This window comes from Chanodichthys erythropterus, chromosome 20 (assembly GCF_024489055.1).
Source record: "Chanodichthys erythropterus isolate Z2021 chromosome 20, ASM2448905v1, whole genome shotgun sequence".
Lineage (NCBI taxonomy): Eukaryota > Metazoa > Chordata > Actinopteri > Cypriniformes > Xenocyprididae > Chanodichthys > Chanodichthys erythropterus.
In genome coordinates, this window is record NC_090240.1 from 14259226 (window position 1) to 14275003 (window position 15778).

The 15778-nt window shown below is 37.1% G+C and overlaps 2 protein-coding genes across 4 annotated transcripts in view; both read right to left on the reverse strand.

The window, feature by feature from the left end:
• Positions 1 to 1646: 1646 nt before the first annotated feature.
• Positions 1647 to 8423, reverse strand: sac3d1 (SAC3 domain containing 1). The gene is made up of 4 exons (XM_067371372.1): positions 8356 to 8423; positions 6831 to 7203; positions 6473 to 6749; positions 1647 to 3728 (listed from the first exon to the last, which is right to left on the reverse strand). Exons 1-4 carry the CDS (start codon positions 8379 to 8381, stop codon positions 3265 to 3267), a joined length of 1140 nt encoding a protein of 379 aa, XP_067227473.1. The 5' UTR covers positions 8382 to 8423; the 3' UTR covers positions 1647 to 3264.
• Positions 8424 to 9205: 782 nt separating this feature from the next.
• The window catches only part of haus8 (HAUS augmin like complex subunit 8), a 191224-nt gene continuing 184651 nt past the window's right edge, over positions 9206 to 15778 (reverse strand). For 2 of the 3 annotated variants that reach the window (XM_067370574.1, XM_067370575.1), the window contains exons 3-11: positions 13954 to 14015; positions 13818 to 13876; positions 13533 to 13671; positions 13298 to 13405; positions 13136 to 13227; positions 11828 to 11986; positions 11605 to 11746; positions 9698 to 9839; positions 9206 to 9541 (exon numbers count right to left, since the gene is read on the reverse strand). In XM_067370574.1, the coding sequence (XP_067226675.1) occupies positions 9412 to 9541; positions 9698 to 9839; positions 11605 to 11746; positions 11828 to 11986; positions 13136 to 13227; positions 13298 to 13405; positions 13533 to 13671; positions 13818 to 13847 (942 nt within the window). In that variant the 5' untranslated portion in view covers positions 13848 to 13876; positions 13954 to 14015 and the 3' untranslated portion in view covers positions 9206 to 9411. Of the gene's footprint in view, positions 9542 to 9697; positions 9840 to 11604; positions 11747 to 11827; positions 11987 to 13135; positions 13228 to 13297; positions 13406 to 13532; positions 13672 to 13817; positions 13877 to 13953; positions 14016 to 15274; positions 15353 to 15778 lie in introns of those variants that run through there. The other variant, XM_067370573.1, reaches the window with a different exon arrangement.

Genomic DNA, 15778 nt, shown 5'->3' on the forward strand with positions numbered 1-15778 from the left:
ATCAGGAGTCAGTTTGTGCCATGTTTTATTTAAAGGGGCCCTGGAATATTTTTTTCCCAAGATGTAATATAAATCTAAGGCGTCCCCTGAATGTGTCTGTGAAGTTTCAGCTTAAAATACCCCATAGATTTTTTTAATTAAGTTTTTTAACTGCCTATTTTGGGGCATCATTATAAATGCGCCGATTCAACGCGCGTCCCCTTTAAATGCTTGCACTCCCCGCCCCCAAGCTCAAGACTCTATAATACATTGCATAAACAAAGTTCACATAGCTAATATAACCCTCAAAATGGATCTTTACAAAGTGTTCGTCATGCATGCACTGGATCATGTGAGTATAGTATTTATTTGGATATTAACATTTGATTCTGAATGAGTTTGATAGTGCTCCGTGGCTAAAGCTAACATTACACACTGTTGGAGAGATTTATAAAGAATGAAGTTGTGTTTATGAATTATACAGACTGCAAGTGTTTAAAAATGAAAATAGCAACGGCTCTTGTCTCTGTGAATACAGTAAGAAACAATGGTAACTTTAACCACATTTAACAGTACATTAGCAACATGCTAACGAAACATTTAGAAAGATAATTCACAAATATCACTAAAAATATCATGATATCATGGTTCATGTCAGTTATTATTGCTCCATCTGCCATTTTTCGCTGTTGTTCTTACTTGCTTACCTGCATAAAGTCTGTTGATTCTGGCTGTGCTGCTCCAGATGTTAATTCTGGCTTGTGTAATGCCACATGGGCTGGTATATGCAAATATTGGGGTCATACATATTAATGATCCTGACTGTTGCATAACAGTCGGTGTTATGTTGAGATTCGCGTGTTCTTCATAGGTCTTTTAAACAAATGAGATTTACATAAGGAGGAGGAAACAATGGTGTTTGAGACTCACTGTATGTCATTTCCATGTACTGAACTCTTGTTATTCAACTATGCTGAGGTAAATTCAATTTTCAATTCTAGGGCACCTTTAAAGAACAGGTATCTAGCAAGTCTGATCTTCACAACGTGTTTGGAGTGTTGGAGATTTCACATGAGTTGTTGTTGCTCATCAGACTGGAAAAGGTTATAAAACCATCTCTAAAGAATTTGGACTCTACAAATCTAGTGAGACAGATTGAGTACAAATGGAGGAAATTCAAGACAATTGCTGACCTCCCCAGAAGTGGTCGACCAACAAAGATCACTCCAAAAGCAAGATGTGTAACAGTTTGCGAGGTCACAAAGGATCTTCAGGGTAACTTCTAAGCAACTGAAGGCCTCTCTCATGTTGGCTGATGTTCATGAGTCCACCATCAGGAGAACACTGAACACTGGTGTGCATGGCAGAGTTGTAAGGAGAAAGCCACTGCTTTCCAAAAAGAACATTGGTGCTGCCTGTGTGCAGTTTGATGAAGATCATGTGGACAAGCCAGGTGGCTATTGGAAAAAATGTTTTGTGGACAGATGAGACCAAAATAGAACTGTTTGGTTTGAATGAGAAGCATTATGTTTGGAGAAAGAAAAACCCTGCATTCCAGTATAATAAACATTATCCCCTTTGTGAAACAAGGTGGTGGTAGTATCATGGTTTGGGCTGTTTTGCTGCATCTGGGCCAGGACGAATTGCTGTCATTGATGGAAAAAATGAATTATACCAGCAAATTATAAAGGAAAGGAAAACAACAAGCCCAAGAACACAAGTCATTCTTCCAAAGAATGGTTAAAGAAGTTCATGTTTTGGATTGGCCAAGTCAAAGTCCAGACCTTAATCCAACTGAAATGTTGTGGAAGGACTTTATTTAGTATATACCTTAGTATATATTTTTGTCTCATTTGTTTGATTGGGTTCTCTTTGTCTACTTTTAGGACTTTTGTGAACATCTGATGGTGTTTTGGGTCATATTTTTTGCAGAAATATAGAAGATTCCAAAGGGTTTACAAACATTCAAACCAAAAATTATTCAGATATTTTTTATTTACTTTTACTAATGGGTGCATGACACTATAGTTCATTTATGTAAGTGAGGATGGCAAAATAAAGTAAACTGTGACATACTATACCCAAAAATTCTACTTATTTAACTTATTTAATTGGACTACCAGTAAAATTGATAAAAAATTTGGAACCAAAAATGATTCAGACACTTTGACCGGACCATGTTTTTCTTAAGTGTTATCTGACATAATTAAGATTATTTTTTTCTGATACAGTTTAACTCTGAGATCTTGTCATATTTTATTACCATTTTTTTAATTATAGTGAATAAACTGTATTAATGAATGAAATGTTCAAGGTGTCTGAATAAATTTTGGTTTGACTGTATATATATCTTCATATATAAAATAACTGAATGGCACTCGCTCTTTTTTCTTACAGGGATCTGTTATGAATTGTTTTTAACAGTGTTAATTTTTATTACTTTGTAATATTTAAAATTTTAGATCAAAATGGCTCTTTTTTGCTTACAGGGGTTTGTTATGAATTGTTATTAAAATTGTTATTTTTCTGTTATTCATTTAATACATGGAATATCATGAAGCAATAGATAATTGGACAATATTTGCTTATTTTATGATTGGCCAATTAACGGTATCTGGCGAAATAATGGCTTTTCAAAAAAAAAAAAAGTTAAGGAATTTCTAGTATAAAAAAGTTTTTAAAAAAAGTTAAATTTTTTTAACAAGTGTTAAACCTTACACCTCATCATAACCAGGAGACACATTTCCAGCAACAAGCAATTTGTTCACATTGAAAACAAAATAGCTGTTCAGCACAATCATAGTAAATCAGAACATATTTGATATGTTTAATACGTGGTGCAGAGTTTGAACCAAAGGGATTTCACGGTGGGCGGGACAACTCTGCACAACGACTCAGAAACGGAAACCAAGCGATTCACAAAATGTAATTTTGCTTGTCGCATTTGTTAACAAAGATTTACATTTAACAGAATTCTTTTATTGCTTCATTGTGTCACTTCTGGTTAAGAAACAGTGTTAGCCTATATTACTAATCTATGGCTAATTATTAGCCATCAGCCAACCTTCTGTTCTCAATAATGGCATTGGCCACTGAAAAACACATATTGGTCAACCACTAATTTATATATATAAAATACAAAAACTTTATTGAAACCATTTCAGAAGTGGGAAATGGCTCTGAAATGAGCATTATTAAAAGATCACAAACAGGACATGACCCAAAAAAAACAAAAAAGGTAGTGAAACAATCAGTGCAAACGAACAACACTTTAAAGCAGTGGTTTCAGGCACAGCCATGAATCTCACTGCCAGCAGAAGAGTTCCACTGCTCGTCCTCCACCGGCTCATGCGTACGTCTGCACTGCAGATCTCCAGACGGAGCTTCAGTGAAGGAGCTCTTAGAGAAGTTCACCCACTCTCCGCTGACGTTTACACCGTACTCCTGACACAGCTCAGCCGCCAGCGGGTCCTTCAGAAAGAGGAGGCGTGCCAGTCTCTGGAGAGGGTAGCGGCAGTTGCGGCTGTTGTGTCCGTGGCTGTAGAGCAGGAGCAGGTCTCTCCTGCAGGGCAACAGGTGTCGGTGGACGGCACAGACCTGGATGAAGTCCAGTCTCTGGGTTAGACGGAGCAGCCGAACTGGGTTGCGCTCTGTATGTGCCCTGTTCACGGCCAGAGCGAGTTGAACAGCTGGAGAGCTGCGTATTCTCTCAGGAAGCTCAAGAACATGTTGAATGGCATGAGTTGAACCTGAAAGCATGAAAAAAAGATATGAAAGATAATCTGTTCTCTATTACTTCTCTGTTTTTACAATAATTACACTTGAGAGCAACAAAGTCAAATGGTAATGTGATATTAGTGGAATGTGTGTGGAAATACTAACATAAATGAGAAAAGAATACTAGTGCAAGTGTTTTTTTAGTATTATTCACTATTATTGTTATTAATAATTTGAATTGGCTTTTATTTTTAAATTTTCAATTTTAATTTAATTTTTAGTAATTTATTTGCTTTTGCAATTTTTTATTAGTTTTTTTAATATATATTTCTAAATAGTTTTTAATTTATGAATATATTTTTATTTCAGTTTTAGTTGCATTTCATTTAGTAATATATTAGTACGACGCCTTAAATTTATTTCAGTTAGTTGCCAAGGCAACATGTCTAAGTTTTTCATCTAATATTTACATTTTATTTTATTTAAGCTTTATTTCAATTAACCAAATGTTCTTTAATAGTTTTAGTTCATTAACAATAACGACACGCCCAATTTCATTCCAAACTATTAGTTTGGTGCACGCATTTATTCAATATTCAGAAAAAAGATGAAATATTCAGGATATTTGAATGTAGTGAACCCATTTTCAACATTTTCCAACAGTACCTGTAAAAGTATTTCCAGCATATAAAGGCAAATCTCACTATTACCATGAGTTGAGCCACTGGCACAGCTTACCCCGATGCATCTGACACAACTTACCCCACAACTACCATTTTGGGGAAAATGTTTCCTAAAATAATTTGTAGCCAATCCTTGACCAAATAATTAACATGATTTTTACATTAGCAGTTCACCAAACCCGCATAAACTTGCATGGACAGGTCAAATTAATTTTATGTCAGGAATAAAATTTTCTTTGACATGCAAAAACAAGTTTTTAGCATTAAATTCTCAATTATTTTCATGTACATCTCACAGGCTGCTGTATATGATGGCCCCCAAAAATCTAAATATATGGTCCCATGACTAAAAAATGTTACATTTTCTAGATTTAAGGGGCACAGTTTACCTGACACATCCTTCGCCATTCTCATATTATATACAAGATAAAACATTTCATTCATACTGCTGAAAACTATAAACAAAATTATTTAAAATGGAGCAAAAAGCTTGACAACAGCTTGAGTCTGTCTACTGGACGTGACAGAGCGACCACTGCAGTACTAGAGTACTAGAACATGGCTTCGGTTTACTGTGAGGGATTTTGTCATGTCGAATCCAGTGTTTTATAATGAGTTCTATTGTTTTTTGTCGCGACGTACCACACGCGTTCGACACTGTGTCTTTTTTTAATCAGAAAGAAATCTGATTGTTGAATAGTGTTCACATGATTGAAATAAAGTGATTGAATTGACGCATCACAAAATTTAAATCAGATTTGATCTTTTGACATGCCCACTGCACGAACATACAGAGTTTCCCATGTTTGCGCATACTAGCCATACTCCTACTATTGCTTCTTTTCTTTTCTCTAAAAAGCAGACTTAATATTTATCTATTTGGGGTCCTAATTAGGAGGTGAAGAGCACTTGAAGCTTGGGTGTGAGCAAAAACACGCCTTTTTTGTGTGTCCCTTTAAATACAAATGAGCTGCTGCTCCCGCCACCTTTCCAGAAGAGGGCGGAGCTTTAACAGCTCAACAACAACAAAGCTGGAGAATCTCACGCAGCCAAAATGAGGATTGTCAGTAACGGTGTTCAGCCTTCCATTGTTCCAACCGGAGTCGACACTGATGGAGAGACTCAGGAAGAAGTTACAACTTTTAGAATGAAACTGGACGTTTCTGAATGGTTAGTGGATAAATTTATGCAGCTGCTGTGGAGTTGATTCAACTCATCCACTAGCATGTGTCGTCATGTTTATCTTTTGTGTTGAATTGACCCTCGTTTGTGAAGCAGTCCGGCGTAAAATGACGGCATGTCAACAACACTCGACTACAACAACTCTTCCTCTTCTCTAAAGCAGCCCAACATGGCCTCACCCCCTTTGCGTGTTCTTGGGGGTGGGGTTTATGTAAATTTTGGGGTCTGTGATGTCACTAACCCAAGAAGAAGCTTGTTGTAGTCCCTACCAGCCATTTGTTGTAGTCCTTAAAAAACGATTTCTGTAAAAGAAAGGATGTCCCTTTGCATTGAACTTTGAGCGTTGTAACTTTGCAGATGTTTTTTTATTCTCAAACAGCAACATTACACACTAATCTGAATGAAATTTATATTGGATTTGTCCAATTTATTCCGAATGACGTAGTTACATATGACTTTTTTATTCTGACTGGGCTACTAGTCTAATTTAAACACAGCTAGTGTGACCATTCAAAAAAGCATGTTCTATATAGTATAAATGTAATTTGAATGTACTACATCCGCTATATTGTTACTGTCACGTGACCTATCAGGGTCAGTTGCGTCGCTATTCTCAGCCATTCATAAATCCTCTCCCATTGCCTCATTGGACAGTAAAGTGTCCATCGAATGCGTACTTTATAATGTCACCGGAAGTAGTAGGTCTTCTTGATAGCATACAGTTTTATGAATACTATGGACATATATTTTTTTTCAGAGAGCTTTTTGCATACTATATAGTAGGGAAGTATTCGATTTTGGACACAGCAGCAGTAAAAACTGTAAACATTCACTACAGTACATGCACTACATTGAATCAATATACTGATACTAACCAGCTCTGAGAGCTCTAGCAGCTTGCACTCACTCACCCAAATTATAGAGCAAACTCAAGGCCTGGAACTCCTCTTGATGCGGGTGTTTCCCATCTCTGTAGCTCTCCAGCAACCAGCTCAAGCTTTCCTGCAGGTGCGTGTCATTGATACGCGGGTCATAATATTGAAGTGGCTGCCCGCAGAGTCTGTAGGAGGCGTATAGAAGGAAACGTACGCTTTTCTCCAGCACAGCCACACAGTCCGGCCCCGACACGCGCTGGATAATCATGTCCTGCCGAACGCTACGCAGACGGTCAAACACAAAACTGTACACCTGTGGATCAGAACGTAAACAAGACAGGCTTGAAATGGCCATCATATTACAGATAAAGATGACAAAATGTCATTTCCATACCTCCGTCCATGGCTGAAATGTAGAGGAAGCTGCAATGTCATCAACTAGGTAACACACAGTCTTTAAAAGCACAGATGGAGGTCGAAGGTCACTGGCTCTCGTGGAGTCTTTCCCCGCGGCAGGTCGCGAGTACTCTTTGACGGCACGTGACACATCAGCACGCGGCAAGCGGTCCCGCTCTGTGCCGGCCAACATCTCAAACCTGTGCAGTCGATTCTGGGCCTCCCGCTGGCGTAACTCATAGTCAGGGCACATAGTCATACAGGTGCCACGGGGCACAAAGTCTTCAGCTGTCTGCTCCACCGCCCGCTCCCTGTTCGGTCGACCCTGCTCCTTATGCCTGTGTCCTCGACCCCTCCTGGACTGATGCCACCTGAACATGTATACACATATGTATATATATATGAAATTGTGGAATAATATTTCAATTTAAATTAACTGTTTACTATTTTAATATGTTTTCAAATGTAATTTATTCCTGTGATGGCAAAGCTTAATGTTTAGCATCATTACTCTCATAACTTTAGTGTCACATGATCCTTCAGAAATCCTTCAGATCATTTTAATATGATGATTTGATGCTCAAGAAACATTTTTGATTATCAACAGTTGTGCTGCTTAATATTGTGTGGAGACGGCTATATATATACATTATATATATATATATATATATATATATATATATATATATATATATATATATATATATATATATAAATGGTGTTCTGAACTTTCTATTCATCAGAGTTCTGTAAATATGTTACTTACACAAATAATTAACCAGCAAAAACTTTTTTTATCATCAATTATTGTAAGAACCATTATTAATAATTTTGCACTATTAACAACTGATAAAAACTGAGCATCAAATCAGCATATCGGACTGATTTCTGAAGGATCATGTGACACTGAAGACTGGAGTAATGATGCTGAAAATTCAGATTTGATATCAAAGGAAAAAAATACATTTTAAAATATATTAACAGAGAAAAAGAGTTATTTTAAATGGTAATAATATTTCACAATATATGTTTTTACTGTATTTTTTTTTTTAAATAAATAAATGCAGCCTTGGTGAGCATAATAGACTTCTTTCAAAAACATTAAAATAATCCTTCCAAACTTTTGGCCAGTATTGTACATATATGACAATATGAATTATTGCAAATAAGTGTTTAAATACGTAGGCTCTCCAATCTGTAAGATGCTCACTGCAACCTTTCTGAGCAATTATTTGTTGACAATAATTTATCTAGTTTATGATTCAAAACTGGTCATTTCCAAACCACAACAACAAAACACATTTTATGCAATTAAAACACTCAGTCATGTTCAAGCAGTATCCGGCTAGTTATATGTGCTTTGTGCTGCTGACATTCGCCCTGTCAACACGAAGACTGTCTGCTGATACTCTGTGAATTAAACGGGTTTCACTTAAACTTTTAAAGTGGTGTTTAAATATAATATGTTCATGTCACATCGTCGTGAATTAATCAAAATAAAAACAAGGTTTCGGGAGACTCACGCGCTACTCATGGCTGTTTTGTTCATTGGTCGTGTTTGTTGATCTCAATGCTCGGACGTCACTTGCCGTAGAGACAGCGCCGATTGGTCGCCTGTTTTTACGAAACTGGACGTCATATCCGATAAATGCTACTCAATGTGTATATCTTTTTTACAGTCTATGGTATTTATGCGTGAAAATGTCATAAATGGCATATGCATGTAATGAAATGGGCGAAAGCTAAGCCAAATTGTGAACATTTTATAAAAGAAATTAAACAGTGCTGTACTACTTTACAGGATATTAAAAACAAAAAAGGTGAAAAGACCCATGAAGCACTGTCACTTTAATTTGGTTAAATGTTTAAAACTTTTACCCTGGCAATCATATATATTTTTCCTTGTATTTTTTTTTGCATAGGCCCTACTCTTTTTTTCTATTTTCATATTTGTTGTGAGATGTATATGTGTTTGTACTCATTTTTGTATAATTGCATAAAAAAAATACACTACGTGCTTATGTACGAGAAATTATAAATTGCAATATAACGCCTAAATTATTTCAAGTTGAAAGCTGCATCGATTCTTTTTGTGGATTTATTTTCTCTAGTTAAGACAGTCAACTTTAAAATTCAAAAACTTATAGTGTTTACAATATCCTTTTGAAATAATATGTAAATTATACATAAAAAAAATAAAAAAATTACTAAAAGCAACCAGAGTAATTTACTGCATAATCCCTTTTCACAAGTCAGTTCAGTTTCCAGTAATTAATGTTAGGTAGGCCTATAAAGGACTTTAAAATTATTAATAAAATAGCAATATGGTATTAAGTATTTCTTGATAAACATTCAACAGATTCTTATCCATTTCTCAAAAAAGTGTTTTATTTTGTAATAATACAAACATGAATCAGTGTTGTTTTTGTAATACAATACACCATCACCGGTCCTACAAGTGAGAACGAATATGTGACATATTCTTTAATCATTCTGCAGTAACATATGAAATATATACCTACAATTCACTGACATTCTTTAATTATTTTACTATAAATAGATCATCATCATAAAGCCTGTCATGGCATGGAGGGGCAGAACAGTGTCTGGGCTGTGCTCTGTCCCATCTGGCCTTCCTCCAGTGATTGCTGGACTAAAACATTCTCCCGGCTTACTAATGAAGACACCTCCAGAAGATCTGAACAAGTCCTACAAGAAAATATGAAACAGCAAATGGACATTCAAAATCAGTTTAACTAGCACAGATGAAATATCTAGCTCTATTTGAAATATGAGGTATGTTTCGGTACTACGGCCTTCACAATGTGCAAAGTCTTTCATATATGGAGACTGAATTGCTCTTACCTTGTCAACTGCTGGCTGATTTCATTTCCTGTATTTTTCATCTCTCTAAGAGACTCTGTCACGGCCTCACAGTCAGTGGGAATGTCCTTTGTATAGTGTTGCAAGAGACACTCGCTCTGTTTCAGACATTTGACTGCTTCATCTGTGTAAGAAATATTTTTCAATAAATCTGCTTGGAATTACTCAAAAACACCAATTGCTTTGCCAACTGCTTATATTTATATTGTAATATTTCACAATATTTTGTTTTTACTGCATTTTTGATCAAATAAGTGCAGCCTTGGTGAGCATAAGAAACTTCTTTCAAAAATTGTAATTATTCCAAAATATGCACACCAATCAGGCATAACATTATGACCACCTTCCTAATATTGTGTTGGTCCTCCTTTTGCTGCCAAATCAGCCCTGACCTCTCGAGGCATGGACTTCTCTAGACCCCTGAAGGTGTGCTGTGGTATCTGCACCAAGATGTTAGCAGCAGATACTTTAAGTCCTGTACGTTGTGAGGTGGAGCCTCCGTGGATCGGACTTGTTTGTTCAGCACATCCGACAGATGCTCGATTGGATTGAGATCTGGGGAATTTGGAGGCCAAGTCAACACCTCAAACTCGTTGTTGTGCTCCTCAAACCATTCCTGAACCATTTTTGCTTTGTGTCAGGACACATTATCCTGCTGAAAGAGTCCACAGCCACCAGGGAATACTGTTTCCATGAAAGGGTGTACATGGTCTCAGCAATGCTTAGGTAGGTGGTGCGTGTCAAAGTAACATCCACATGGATGGCAGGACCCAAGGTTTCCCAGCAGAACATTGCCCAAAGTATCACACTGCCTCCGCCGGCTTGCCTTCTTCCCATAGTGCATCCTGGTGCCATGTGTTCCCCAGGTAAGCGACGCACACACACCCGGCCATCCACGTGATGTAAAAGAAAACATGATTCATCAGACCAGACCACCTTCTTCCATTGCTCCGTGTTCCAGTTCTGATGCTCACTGTTGGCTCTTTCGGCGGTGGACAGGGGTCAGCATGGGCACCCTGACTGGTCTGCAGCTATGCAGCCCCATACGCAACAAACTGATGCACTGTGTATTCTGACACCTTTCTATCAGAACCAGCATTAACTTCTTGAGCAGTTTGAGCTACAGGAGCTCGTCTGTTGGATCGGACCACACTGGCCAGCCTTCGCTCCCGACGTGCATCAATGATCTTGGCCATCCATGACCCTGTCTCCGGTTCATCACTGTTCCTTCCTTGGAGCACTTTTGATAGATACTGACCACTGCAGACCGGGAACACCCCACAAGAGCTGCAGTTTTGGAGATGCTCTGACCCAGTCATCTAGCCATCACAATTTGGCCCTTGTCAAACTCCCTCAAATCCTTACGCTTGCCCATTTTTCCTGCTTCTACCACATCAACTTTGAGGACAAAATTTTCACTTGCTGCCTAAAATATATCCACCCACTAACAGGTGCCGTGATGAAGAGATGATCAGTGTTATTCACTTCAGCTGTCAGAGCTCATAATGTTATGCTTATATATATATATATATATATATACACACATACACATACACACACACAAATCGTAATATCAGTGTTAGATATTAAGATATTTACACTTTGAAGATTTTGAACGCATCTACATTATAATAAAGTTTTTTTTTTTTTTTTTTTAAACAGTTCAGTACACTTTATTGTCCCCAAAAGGAAATTTGTCTTGGACTTGAGATACATGCATACACACTGACCTGTTATTTCAATCCCTCAATAACACACAATGTCTTAAACTTAATGACTTTACGTTCAGCAATATAACACATTTAACAACGGCATACCCAAATGCCACACAATATAAAATACAAAATGTCAAACATACCTAAAATGCCAAAAATAAAAGCAAATCTCACCTAAAAACTGCTCTGGGTCCTCTCCAATGTGTACGTTCTTCACAGGAAGCTGGTGTCTCGTGGCATCAACAGCTGTGGCAAATGACTTGTACTCCTCTGCAAATGTCGTTGCTGCAGCAGCAACAGGAGTTAAAGCCTCAATCTGCATAAAAAAGGAGGGACTCAAATGTGAGATGTGTTACCGTGAAGATTTAAGCAACAGAGTTAAATGTGTGAAGATGACCTGTAAGTCCAGTAAACTGTTGAGTTGTTTCTGCTTTTCCAGCAGCAGATACTGTTGCTTCTTCCGGTTAACTTGTGCGCACAACTGCTGCTCTTTCTCCATAACGGCCATAATGTTCCTCTCAAACTCCTCTCTCATTTTTCGGGTATTATGCTGAATCTAGACAGACAAACATAAAACATGGTGATGCTGCAATGTATATAATAAGAAAATTAAAGTGTGTTTTTTTTTTTTTTTACCTTGGATGCATGTAAACCTATAGATGGAAACCCTAAAACAAAATTAGGCTCATAATAGGGGCAATTTAAAGGGGACCAATAATGCCCCTTTTACAAGATGTAATATAAGTCTCTGGTGTCCCCAGAATGTGTCTGAAGTTTCAGCTCAAAATCCCCCACAGATCATTTATTATAGCTTGTCAAATTTGCCCCTATTTGGGTGTGAGTAAAAACACGCCATTTTTGTGTGTGTCCCTTTAAATGCAAATGAGCTGCTGCTCCCCGCCCCCTTTCCAGAAGAGAGCGGAGCATTAACAGCTCACGCTTCGGTGGCTCAACAACGACAAAGCTGGAGAATCTCAAGCAGCCAAAATGAGGATTGTCAGTAACAGTGTTCAGCCTTACATTGTTCAAACCGGAGTCGACACTGATGGAGAGACTCAGGAAGAAGTTACAACTTTTAGAATGAAACTGGATGTTTCTGAATGGTTAGTGGATAAATTTATGTAGTTGCTGTGGAGTTGATTCAACTCATCCACTAGCATGTGCCGTCATGTTAATCTTTTGTGCAAGATTCGGAGTCCGGTGTAAAATGACGGCATGTCAACAACACTACTACAACAACTCTTCCTCTTCTCTAAAGCAGCTCAACATGGCCTCAGGGCATGATTTATGTACATTTTAGGGTTAGTGATGTCACCAACCCAGAAAGAAGCTCGTTGTAGTCCTTAAAAAGTGATTTCTGTAAAAGAAAATAACTCCCTTTGCATTGAACTTTGAGTGTCGTAACTTTGCAGATGTTGTTTATGCTCAAACAGAAACATTACACACTAACTAAAAGTTAAAAAAGTTCATTCATAATCAAGGAACCCTTTAATAAAATACTGGCATATGAAATGTTTGTAATGTAAGGACATAGATATGTGTATGATAATATATACAGTATGCCTATGTGTTGGACTAGGGCATATCTGAATGTGTAATGTGGTAGTGAAAAGTGTTGCCATTTAAAAAAAAAAACAACAAAAAAAAAAACAAGAAAAGTTGAGGGACATTTTCAGTAACAATACTCATCAACTTGACATCAGACCTTAGCAGTGAGGAAGGCCAGTATAAACGTCTCCATCGCCATGTCCCTTTCTTCATTCTCGGGATCCACTGCGCTTGACGGCGCAACTTTATCTGGAAAATTTTAACTTGTTACACAAGCCGTTCTGGTTACAAAAATCATATTACTCCATGAGTACCACACCTTTAATGACGGACACATCAAAATCAGGACGTATGCAGTGGCCATCCAACACAGTCGACTGAAAGACATTTCCTGCCAAATGTGAGGATTCCAGAACGCTGGAGACCACTGTGGGACAACATCACATTCATCAGTCATCAAGTAATTTATCTAATAAAATAAAGCTTATACTGCAACACAGAGACGTTATATAGAGGCAGATGGTGACATATCTACAGATTAACCCAACACTCACAGGTAGAGTCACTGTCTGCCAGAGAGCTCATTGTACGCCTCGACTGGACGCCATCCCTCAGCTTTCGCGTGCCGCCTACCCTGGGAGATGATGGCCGGGTGGGTCTGGGTGCCAGTGTCAATTGCTGCTGAACACTGCTCTACAGAACACACCATATGAAAGAATCAGTCCTGATTTTGCCATGAAATGACAGAGAAAACAGACACAGCAACACAGATGTCAAGAGATAACATTAGAATGGAAACATAACGTACAGCTTATTCATAATATTCTGCAGTTAGTTACCTTTGCAGGAGCCTTTGTTTCAGTTTGCATGTACCTAGACTTCACAATTGTGCCCGACGCTAAAAATCAAGATCAGATGATACGGTCAGTACTATAACATCAATGAGTTATGAGAAGTTGTAAGTCATGCACTTACTTTTGGTTTTCCTCCTTGCACCACTGTTATTTCCACTGCTGACTTCATTCTCAGTGGATAAACTGAAAAACAGAGGCTGTCTGAATATCTGCTTTAAAGGGTTAGTTCACCCAAAAATGAAAATTCTGTCATTTATTACTCACCTTCATGCCGTTCCACACCCGTAAGACCTTCGTTAATCTTCGGTACGCAAATTAAGATATTTTTGTTGAAATCCAATGGCTCAGTGAGGCCTGCATAGCCAGCAATGACATTTCCTTCTTTCAAGATCCATTAATGTACTTAAAACATATTTAAATCAGTTCATGTGAGTACAGTGGTTCAATATATATTATAAAGCAACGAGAATATTTTTGGTGTGCCAAAAAAAACAAAATAACGACTTATTTAGTGATGGACGATTTCAAAACACTGCTTCATGAAGCTTCGGAGCGTTATGAATCTTTTGTGTCGAATCAGCGGTTCGGAGCACTAAAGTCACGTGATTTCAGCAGTTTGGCGGTTTGACACGTGATCCGAATCATGATTCGACACAAAAGATTCATAGCGCTCTGAAGCTTCATGAAGCAGTGTTTTGAAATCGTCCATCACTAAATAAGTCATTATTTTGTTTTTTTGGCGCACCAAAATATTCTCGTTGCTTTACAATATTATTATTGAACCACTGTACTCACACGAACTGATTTAAATATGTTTTTAGTACATTAATAGATCTTGAGAGAGGAAATGTCATTGCTGGCTATGCAGGCCTCACTGAGCCATCTGATTTAATCAAAAATATCTTAATTTGTGTTCTGAAGATGAATGAAGGTCTTATGGGTGAGGAACGACATGAGGTTGAATAATAAAGGACAGCATTTTCATTTTTGGGTGAACTAACCCTTTAATGAAATTGACTTAATATTAATGTCACAGTCTAATTGGACATTGACCCACTGTCTTTTAGTAGTTATTAGACCTTATCAACTTATTTAATAGTAATAATATAATCTTATCAAGCCCTTTTCCGCGTAAGTTAGTTTTATTTCCATCATATTTACTTTTTCAATCAAGTCAAGTTGGTTTATTCATTGTCATTTTAGAAATATAGTGAGGACATATTTGAACATAAATCAATTTTAGATATTTTATATAATTTATATTATCTATATTATATATTTATATTAACTTTACAAGATCAACACTGGCACAGTAGAGTAAGTGTAATAAATGACACTTCAAAGAAAACAAATAATGCAAAAGCAAGTTATTAGTGTACATTGTACATGCAACAAGTTATATATAAACAATGAACTTAATCAATTCAAGCTAAAAATCTTACTTTTTGGAGTCACTTGAAGCTGTTTTCTCAACTTTACGTATATTCAGCGGCTTTTTAGATGCCATTATGTTAAACGACTCTGTTATTAAGTTTTTTACCCGCCTTTCAATGATGGTCTTCCTCTGCGCTTTAAGCGCTAATATGTGTTGCGTCCAGCGCCACCTGTCAGCCAGGAGTATCATTGAAAAAAACAGTAATTCCAGGCAGACTGGCGAATAGTTTAGTTTCACAATTTTCTTCAAAATGATGCAATGATTATTTTTGTCATTGTAATGAATCACTTATGAGTAATTAACTTCCTGAATTAAGACTTTTTGTAATAACAATTTTTTTTATAATAATAATATTTTAAAAAATATATAAATATGTAGCTTTAATATATAGATCATAAAATAATATTTTCTTATACTCTAAAAATGCAGTGTTGCATGTTGTATGTATGGCGGTTAAATTAAAAGCAGTTTATTGTTGCAACTATTAGAAACGATTCACATGTTATGATAT